Source organism: Etheostoma cragini, chromosome 13 (assembly GCF_013103735.1).
Source record: "Etheostoma cragini isolate CJK2018 chromosome 13, CSU_Ecrag_1.0, whole genome shotgun sequence".
NCBI classification, from domain to species: domain Eukaryota; kingdom Metazoa; phylum Chordata; class Actinopteri; order Perciformes; family Percidae; genus Etheostoma; species Etheostoma cragini.
In genome coordinates, this window is record NC_048419.1 from 9,879,732 (window position 1) to 9,890,952 (window position 11,221).

Here is an 11,221-nt window from a genome sequence, read left to right on the forward strand (position 1 = left end):
ATTGGCTGCTTAGAAATTAAGTGTTAACGAGCAGTTGGACAGGTGTACCTAATAAAGTGGCCGGTGAGTGTATATCGCCCAATATAGATCGGAATCTCAGATTTTTAAATTCCCAAATATTTGTATTGGTATCAGCCTTAAAAATCCCTTTTTCTGGTCGGGCTGATGATATACTGCTTTTCTTTTGACCCCTGCATTTGTGCCAGCCATCCTACTGCCAACTGTAAGCCTCCTACTGACCAAGTAAGGACTATTTTATCCCTACTCGTTTGTCTGCCAACTCTGCTTTTGGGTTCAAATCCTTGTGTTATACTGTCCCAGCCGTATACACACAAATATGTAAAACCAACAAAAATGCTATACCAACATGTAGATGCAAATGCTTATCTCACTACATTCTCCAATATAAAGTACATGTTTATAAAGCATACTTTATACATGTTTTCATATACCTAATTCCATTTTCAAGTTGCAAAAATCCCTGCAACCCAATCAGTATACCTTCCAGTGGTGACAGTGCAGAGTAGTCTCATGCTCTATTGGTTTGGTGTGTAGTAAGAATTAAGGACGCGTTTACACAAACACAAGATGTCCACTGATGCAAACCACAGGCTCTTGTGTTTGCAGTATTATGTGGACTAAAGCTTACTGTAGTGCTTCGCATATGTTGTTTTTTACTACACAGTTTGAACTTGTCTGGTTTAAAGGTTGTACTCAACACTTTCATTACAATGAGGGACAAATAATCATCATTTATTCATCTCCTATATCATTGAACAATCTATTTGTAATATTTGATGTCTCTAATGGTAGGTATATCCCCTAAAAAACATTAGAGAATGTTAACAGAAAATGGTGAAGATGATTTATTTTGATCCAATAGTAGCTTTAGAAGTAGACCAAAACCAAGGATAACTAGTATGCTACATAAAAAGCATGAATAATAAATGAATAACAATAAAGATGTACTTACTTTCAGAAGTTTGATTTTCTCACACCCTCCAAAAAGAAAATATTGAACTGGCTATTTGTGTAAAAACTCCAGAAGTTTTAATTCTAGTTTTTCCACCACCTCAGTACACACTGTTAATCTTCTCTGCTATGTGCACTACACACTCATTTAATCCCCTGCTTGCATACCGCTGGGTCTTTCCATTTACCATTTCTCCATGACCACACTTGTTAAAAGTGTGGTCCACCTAACAAGAAAACTGCAGCTGTCGTAATTTCTACATAACAGGCTAAAATGGTAAGTCAGGCTCAAGTTTTGTGTAATATTAATAACAGGCGGTTTCTGTATTTGTGGATAAAAGGTGTTAAGTGTTTATGTGATTAACATTATTTACCAGTTGTGAATAACGAAAAACTGGTTTTCTGCTGTACTTACACTGAAATGATTCAACTGTTCAAACATGAGAGCAAACTGGTGATGGACCATTCAGCAATATAGTCAATAAACTGGAAAAATACACGTTTTTGTTACAACACGGGGTCAGATTTAAGTAAAGGAACCAAAGAGAGTAATATGTAGTGCTTGGGAAGAAATGGCCTATTTAAAAAGCATTTTTATGTAAATTGGGAGTGCTTGTGTTAACGAAAAAAAGAAAATAAGCCGCACTACACGTCACAGCAAATCAATCTAAAAACATTGATGATAGAAAACTAATATCCACTCAAATGTAAAATGACACTAATAAACACAGACCTACAGCAAGTGCTGAACTTGTTGCACTGCTGTCATGCAATCTAAAGTGGAGCATGGTTTCTGAAGACCACGCTAGGGGAGAGCAGGGAGGAGAAAACAGCTAGACTCTGATGTGAAAGTCCTTATAAGGATGCAGGCAAGGAAATTACCAGAGAGAGGAACTGATGTAAGTGCAGAAACCTTGAGTCACAACGTGACTTCCTTGGGAAACTTAAGCACTGCCAAGAGGAGTCCAGCAAAGGCAGAGTTTCTCAATAATTATTGCTTTTGTGAAATGTTAAAGTTATTATAGTTCAAACTAATAAACAACCAAAACGGTTTAAGGAAAAACAACCAATTTTAAGCCACGGATTTTACTCCCTGAGCTGGCTTGTTGTAGATGTGACTACAAATCAGGGAAATAACTTTCACTAAGTGCACAGTAAGCCACAGTGGATCATTTGTTGAATCGGTGCATCCAGCTTCCTTCCTTCATAGACCTTGTCTACAGCATCTTCACATGGCGTCGCAAGCTTTACTAAAGGAAGCAGACCACTGAGAGCTGCAATAGCAGTTCTGGGCTTTAACCACTTCATTAGGGTTGTGCAAAAAAAAAAAAAAATTCACATTCGTATCGCGATTCAAGCTCTACAGATTCAAAACTGATTCATAGAATTCAAAAAAATCAGTTGATATTGTTTTTTTTTTTTTTGTAATGCCGTGTATACTGATGAGAAAAGTAACTACATTTACATAATGTGAATCGTTTTTTTAAAGCAACACTTTGTAACTTTTCCTGTTTCGGTCCCCCTGCAGGTTGGAAGCAGAATTGTCCCATTATGTCTCATTGGATCTACAGATCCGCTACCCGATCTGGCAAACTTGCATAGTGCCGTTACAGCCGGTAGAGAGCCGAAAAGTTAATGCAGAAGTGCCGTACACCCTGTTACGAGTTGATGAACCACTGAAACGATTTTGGAAACATTATTTTAAGGTGCAAAAAAGTTCTCTAATGTTGCTTAAATGGAAAATCGTTTTAGGATTAAAAATCGATTTTGAATCAAATCTTGGGCCTAAAAATCGATATGAAGTGAAATTGTGACATTTTGTGAATCGTGAACACCTACACTTCATCAACACTGATATCCCAATCCACAGAAGGTGCAATGATTGACCCTGGGACGGGATGACAGCATATAGCCTGATGTTTTTAGGCTTTGCTGCACTATAACTTCCCTTAGTAGTCCCTAGATTATATGTTTAATGTTGGAAACACATCATAGGCTGCTCATTAATGAATATAACCCGTATTGTCTAGCATATCCTGCAACAATATTTGGTAATCGTTTGTTGTCCCTGTTTATTTTGAGAAAAAACGTGCTGCATCAATCGTGCTGCTTCCTCTTGACTATCGTTTCTGGCCACTACTAGTTTCCTCTTTTTAGTATGTATAGGGGAAGGTCTTTGCAACACAGCTGCAGCTTGCAGTGTCTGTGTGCTTGTGAACTGATCGTGACTGCCAAACAGATTATTTAGGGATCCTTCAGGTCCCCAGCTGTTACTTCAGCAGCTGCTACACATACTACAGGCAACTAGTCTGGTATTGTCCCTCGGCAGAGATTTGGCACAAAGACAACACTAAGCGAAGAACTACAAATACTTATGAAAAGCATAGTAAACACTTGCAGTGGAAAATATAAACATTGTTAATACTTATCAGCTTTGGTGCAGTACAGAACACATGAAAGTCCCCTTAATAACTGCAGATATTGTTGAGCTCCATATACTACAAACAGGATACTGACCTTCTATGATTCTGATCAATAATGTGTCACAATAGTTTTTTTTCTTCTGCACATAACCTTTAAAGCAACATTTTATGAATAAATTGGCCAATTACTTGCTAATTACTAATTACCTAAATTAAAACAAAGTTATCAATTGCCCCAATTTTACCTAAAAATAATGGCCCTGTACATTTTTTTCTTAAACACTGAAGTGATTAGAGGAATTCCTTTCGGGAAGAGGAGGGTGGTGAACGCTCGTTAAGTATGCACTTCAAATGCCAGAATGCGATGACATTTTTTCAGCTTGACAGCTAGAAATAATATCGAGGGAGTACTAGCAGAAACATTACTGCAGGAAGAAAGGAAAAGCAGCTACAACATTTGGTACCATTTGTTCTTCTGCCTGTAATTTGAAAGGGCAAGGGGGGTTTACAAGTCAGATTCAATCATATGTCAGCAGTAATAGATTATACATGCATGCAAGTTTTTTTTTACAATAACACATAATGACCTAGTGTTACATTGCCTAAAATTATATAGTTTTTTTTTTTAAAGGGGTAGATTGTGAGTCTAAAGCATATACCCTGAATTATACACAAGCCAGTCTGATGCTGCGCCATTGAAGAAGAAAAAAAAAAAGATAGTGCTTTAATGATTTTCAGTGTTTACACTGTAAAAAAAACTTCATGGCTTGGTAGCCTACTCAGCATCAGCTTCATGCCACGGGTCATGTCATGTCATGTGTGCCTGTTTTTTGTAGCATAATGTTCTTTTTATCGCCAGAGAGTGCATGTAGGTATCACATCTCCAAACAAACTGTGGATAAGAAGGACTCCACACAGATTTCAGTTTGTATATTATCTAATTAAAAAAACATTCTGCTGAGTCAAAGCCAGCAGGGATGGTTTAGACACCACTTTCACTTCTGGTTGTGCTGGGTGGTTAAACTAAGGCATTCAGCTGAAACCTGAAGCTGTGCCTATTCTAGTGCTGTTTGAATAAAACAAAGAGTCAACTCTGTGGGTGTGAGTGTGTGGCCGTCCTTCTCTTTGTTCAGAGCTTCACCAGCACACATCTATGAAGCTTTGGGTGCTTCTTCAGTTGATATCACAGCACAGAGCAACATTTTAGCCTCTTTTCTTAACAGTAAAAAAAAGCCATAATAGTTTTTCTAATGCCTCCCCTTGTCCCACCTCCCTGTTTTAAGTTTGCTTCAATTTGCTCCAGATTTGGGCAGAACAGCTGGCCTGAATGACAGTTCAAACCTCTCCTTGTTAAACCAGACTGAAAAGAAGGCCTAGCTCGTTTGCTACTGCCTACTGCACCCAGCGGCTTCCGCCGGCAGCCGATTCTAAAAATGTAATCACGGGCTCTTCAGTTGCGGAGTGAAGCTCATAGTAACGTAATAACATGCCGTACTAAACCCCGAATGGCTGAATGTATTGTCTGATTAAAAGCGCTAGATTTAATGAACAAACAAGCGGGAGCGCGCACGCGCACACACACATAACGGAAAGTACCCCAGCAATCCCCGGGTGAGTCTGAAGGGATGTAGCTAATTTAAAGGAAGTTAAAACGCCATAATGTGTACCAGGGATGCAATTAGCACTATATAAGGTTAACATTAAGTGCCAGTTTCAAAGAATAAGTCCCATTGTAATTTTATAGCGATGCCGGAGATGTCGATGGAGACAATAGAAACACGTTCTTTACATGATAACGAAATGCAGTTTTCATTCTTACCGTCTTCGGCATCGTTCCTTTCTTTAACGTCCGGTTCAGCTTTTATGAAGAAAAAAAACTTATTAAATCAGACTACTAGTTAGCGAGACCAGTAGGAAACTTTTTCCCATCAGAACAACGGCGCCAATCAAACGCCCTCCCGTCTCGAGGACACAAACGTGACTTTTAGCTTGCCTACGAAGAACTATTTTCAACCCTAAGCGCGGGGAGAGTATTATTTTCTTTGTTTCGCCTTAAAGTGAAATGGACTGTAGCTTGATTTCCTGCTAACGGTACCCCTGACTGCAAGACCACACCCAGGCCGATGACAGGACAGCAGCCAGACAGACAGAAAAAGAGGGTTCAGGCCAGCAGACTCCGCCTGCAGTAGCTGCATCATCATGGCTGCAGAGCCCTGCCTCACAACTCCCAGCCGAAAAGTTCCCCTGCACTTTCACTCTCAGACACGTTTTACACAGAGCCATAGGTAAGTCTTGTATATGTATTAGAACATAGAAATGTGGACTATGACGTAGTCCACATTGTCAATTTAAGCAGCCTTAGAAGAGGTGCAATTACTTTTAAATAGCCTACATTTTAAATAAAACATCACTGGACCAGACTTTTTCAAAGGGGTTTTGCAGTTTGCCAACAACACAATCAAAATTATAGAGAATAATCATGAAAAATGACAGTGTATCATAGGTTGCACACACCCTGTATAATCATGTACTGTACCATGAACATCTTAGTTGTCAGTGTGCGTTCGGTTCGCAGCATTTACTTTTTCAATTCATTCCATGCGTCTGACCTCTTTGTATACAGTCTTACAGTCTTACTTGTTATAAATTGATACTATAAATGAAATAGAAATTGAAAATTTAATTGAGTAGTGCGGTCCTGGTGGCCCCGAGGGAGGTCACGTAGAGACGGTGAACATACACTGCACATGAGTGCAGTTACTTTTAAGTAATCCCTAATTGGGTTGAATGAAAGTTATAAAGGAGGACACTACTGTAGTAACTAACAAGAGCTCCAAAGAGACCAAATTATCAGTGCCCAAACCACCCAGAAATGGCAAGGCGTAAAGCTTAAAAACTGATGAAAATGTCAATGACAAACCAACAAATGATGTCACACATTCACAGCATTATATTCAAACACCGTTGCCACACACATTACTTATTGTGTTGTAATGATGGAAAACATCCAGGCACCGCTACAGTAACTTCCGGCTGGGCTTAGATGTGGTGACCCGGGTAACAGTGGAGTACATGGAGTGTGTGTTAAAGTTGTTTCCGTGGTTATCAAAATGTCCTTTACGCCCTGTAGAGAGAGATAAATATCGCCCTGGGAACGCCACTGTCACAAAATGTTTTCTGTCAACATAACAGATTCCAGACTGCTTTATCAGACCTGGCCCAATGACTCATCAAACCAACCTTTTCCGCACTGCTCAGTACACCAAAATACTTAATTCATCTTCTTTTTTCATGTGTAAGACACGCTTGATATATAGCATCTGTCTGTGGCTGCTGTGGATCAAACTTCCTGGTCACTCCAGATTGAGAATTTTTCACCAACACTGCCAGACGTCTTCTTTTCTTTGCAGCTCAAAATCGTTACCCTAGCACACATTTTCCTTCACAGCGGCCCTTAGCGGATGATGTCTGTAACTGTTTTCTTTCAGCTTCTTGTTAGTCCATTTCTACTGCTACATATGTCCACATCACCAGATGTCTCTTAAGCAGACTGGGTTTGTCCAGCATTTCTTATGCCTGTTTTTTTACTTGATATATGTTTTGTTTTTTTAACCTCAACTGTCAGCATGGCCTCCAACACATCTATTTACTACTTTGCTCTTTGTTTTTACCTATTTGAATGATCATTTGAAAGGTTTAAGCTCTAAAAGTCACTGACCTGGAAATAAAAACAACGAGTAGATAAAGGAATCCCTGCAGACTGGCTGGTGCTTTAACATTACCAGGGAGAGCACAGCAGAGACGTCACTGCGTGTGCATGTTGACTCATCTCTACACTCGCAGGGCAAGATGACCTCCCACAGTCTCAACTCACTGAATGAGCTGCTCACTGCAGCCGAATCAAAAGCAAAATGGCATGTACTTCTCCAAAATCAAGGTTGATGAAGACCAGACTTGGTTTTTTGTGTGTCTAAACCACTCAGCTGACCAAGAGAACCGACCTGTCTAATCTTCCTTTATCATATAAGTTTGTGTGTTGCACCACAGTCTATACAATCTGCCTTTTATTCACAGTACACTATGCTGTAGGTGGTGTAAAAACAGCTGCTGAAATCAAGATTTCAGATGTCCTGCTTTAATTCACTCATTTATATTTATATTTTGGAAGTCAGCTAGGGACATAGGTCTCAGCAGCTGCAGCCTTTTTATTGTATTGGTTAGCGTAAGTTAAACAGGCCATTTTAGTGTTTGTATGTGAAAGGAATAATGTTAAAGTTTTTTTGTTTTTACATGCCTGTCTTAATGACATGCCCTGAGCCATTCCACCATTTGCCCAGCAGATAGTGTGCATGTGCTGTGTAACCTGTTGCACAACTACAGCTGCTGTACACACACAGAGGGGTTGAAGGCATTAGAATCAGAAAAGTGACAACACGGCCTCTCTTGTGCCCAACTTCTGAAGAACTATACAAGTTTAATCAAACCCAGGATGGATTTGAATGTTATCACTTCAATTATTCTGTAGAAAGCATTCAGCATACACATCCCCAAAAAAGGACACGGGGAAAATGTCCCAACCTGGTCGCATTTGGGCAAAAAATGTGCATCTCTTAGTGATGTTTGACTACATGTACAGCAGTACCAAGTTTACCATTTGGTTCTGGGCTTGGCCACACCACTATCAAACCTTTGAGACCATTGCACTAAAATAAGACATTACATTCTGTGGACACATTGTTCCTCATGTGTGTACCTCCCTTTAACAAACAATGGAGACTGTTTACAATGAGCAACCGTTTCAAGCCATCTATTCAGCTGTTGTGGATAAAGCATTATGCTATTATTTCAGTATGACTAAACGTTGTTCTGTTCTATACTAACTTATTAATGAAGTGCAACAGTTAGTGAGTAGTTAGTACAGAAAAGACTTGAAAACCAGGAAATGTTACATACATATGCACTCTGCTGGAGGATGAGGGCTGTACATATTACATCAGTAAGCATTCCGAGATATCTTACATATGGAAATATTTTCTTACCCTTCTTTACATCAGACGTCACAATTGAATATGTCATTTTGTTCTGTCATAAAAACAATAAAACAGTTTGAACAGAATGTTGCTTTATTTATGGAGAGAAACACATTTTGTCATTAAGACTTACATTTTGTTTGAGCCCACGGACCCAAATAGTTTATTTTTGTACATTTTGGTCTGTAAAAGCAATGCTATCCGGTCGGAGTGGATTACAATACTGCAGATCATCACAACACAAAAAAAACTTGCTTGATATTTTCCGTTGTTACATTGCAGACACATCGGTCTACTCAAATAGGATACGTACTTCAGAAACATGACCACTGCATTTCTCACTTATTAGAAAACAACCAAGTATGTGATTTGAAATGTACGTGTGACTTAACCTGAGTATTACACTGTATGTATGTAAAGTCGAGTTCAAATACATGTACCTCTTCTAGTTTGTACACCAACAATTCAAATTTTAAATTATATGGTAGCAGAAACTCCAAAGCCGTCAAGAGGTTCACAGTTATTTGACCAAAACTGTTGGTGTGTTTTAACCAATTGTGAGAGGTGCGTAATGTTTGCACATCAAAAATCACTTTGGTCTTGATATTAACCATTAACTGATTCTGAACTTAAGTTAATATTACATTGGCAATATCATTCTTAACATCTTGAAAACAGCGAAAACTTAAAGCATATTGCTTTCAGGCAATAGAACGCAAACTGGCCAAGATACCTAAATACCTAAATTCGGCAATTACAATTGGTGCATCATTCAACAGTAGAAATAAATCACAATTCAACATACAGGGTTAGTCAATAAATCAACTGTCAAACATTCCAATAAATTCCCATTTTAAAAAGGATCTGTATCTCAAAAGAGCATTAAACAATAAACACAAACCTGTGTAAAAGCTTTACCCCTCTGTGTCAGCATGCTACCAATACTGCCCTCTGCTTCTTGTCCACCCAATGAAAATGTTATTTAACTGTCAGGCATAGACACAGATTTGGGTTTGGTGTTACGTTACCCTTAGTTACATAAATCCTTTGTCCCCCAAAATATAGAATTTCTGCATTACAACCCGTGTCTTGAATCACAAGAAATTACGTTTGATAAAGCCACCCAAGAATAACTTTGGCATTTTTTATTAGGCAAAATATATTCAAAAATATTGACATTGTCATTAAAATAGCTTAAAGCGGACAGGTCAATTCAGAGGAAATAGATGATGCACTTTAACGGGGTGCACAGGTTACAACACAGAAATTATTTAAGTATTTGAACAACTGAAGTAACTGTTACATTTACAGATCGCTTGCTATATTTACACACACGCACGCACACACGCACACACGACTATGTGCAGAGAGGACATGATGCTTACTGCTGTACACAGGGTATCTGTGCACGGTTATGTAGCACATAAATGTCCCTGTAAATTAACTACTGTACCCAGTAAGAAGTAGTACATACCAATGGGCTACTCCCAGTGACACACAGTGTCACAAACATTATGGCATTGATTTCCCCCCCCCCCCTTTATTTAAATAAAACTATTTTCATATTATACATTTCCTATTTTGTTACATTCAAGGTATAGATACAATTTGTATCAACAAGCAAAAGTCAATTCTAGACATTTGTGGCTTAGTTGTTTGCGGCACTTTCAAAGAGGGTGGGGACACCATCCTGGCCTTTAGTGTAACCTTTCAACAACGCAGTAAAATACTGACTTGGTACATTAAGGCGTTTGTAGTGATAGTGAGTTTATTTTTAGACTGGAAGTAGTCTATTGTCCAGCGAAAACCAATTATTTATGGAAATAGGGTTAGGAACAGGGACAAAATTAACATACCTCTAATAAAAGGAAAAAAATGGAAGTCTACGATCAATAATATTTCAGCATTATGGGCACACGTGTCAAGCCCACAACATTAACGGCAATGAGAGCATTTTATCTAATGACAGAGTCCTGCAATGAGTCAAATAGTAGCAACACAAGCTTGTGAGCTAAATCCTGTGTGCACGTCTTTTCCAAACCACAAACTAAATCAGGTTTTATAGGACAATATAACAAGAATTATGCAAATTTAAATTGATTTCATGGACTTTAAATCACAGCCCATGAATCCCATGCATACTGTAGCTGTACAAAGCTTACTTTGTCATAAACTGCTTCAGCTAGCATAGATGTCTGGGAACATCACTCAATGATTTACCTTTTATACCACAATAAATACAAATCGCCATAATGAACCCTAACGGTATTTAATTTTGGAAGATTTTGTGTTGTGGCTGACATTACAGTTAGTAATTGCTTAACACACCTTAGGAAATGTACTCGGAGCTCATCTGGGCAATTGACTATTCCAGTGTTTAGGTTAAAGAAAGATTACCAGGAAACATATTCCACTACCATTAAAGTCAAAACACTAGCGATATTAATTTGGCAATCTTGTTGATGTTTATAGTTTGAGTTATTTATTTCATCAGTGACAGCATTCTACTAGTACTTCGGCCTTTTTGCACTGAGACAGTTTTCTTCTCTAATCTATGACAATTTAATTATCTCAAGGGAAAAAATGGCACGCAAACCTTAAGCCAAATGCCAGAAACAACCTTGACAGCAGCCTTGCAATCTGATTGTTTCACATGAAGAAACATTTAGGCAGTTTGTTTCACCTTCTCATGAACAGACAGCCGGCCTCAGGTGGCCTCGTCTTTTTTCATGAAAAAAAGTCAGCAAAGCCCAACGTTGATTTGGGCAAAACACATTCAAATGTTTTTTTTTTTTT

The 11,221-nt window shown here is 38.5% G+C and overlaps 1 protein-coding gene across 1 annotated transcript in view; it reads right to left on the reverse strand.

Annotated features, from left to right (window-relative positions):
• The window catches only part of msna (moesin a), a 19,251-nt gene extending 13,711 nt beyond the window's left edge, over positions 1-5,540 (reverse strand). The window contains exon 1 of the mRNA XM_034889950.1: positions 5,215-5,540. Coding sequence (XP_034745841.1) covers positions 5,215-5,226 — 12 coding nt within the window. The 5' untranslated portion in view covers positions 5,227-5,540. The remainder of the gene's footprint in view (positions 1-5,214) is intronic.
• Positions 5,541-11,221: the final 5,681 nt, after the last annotated feature.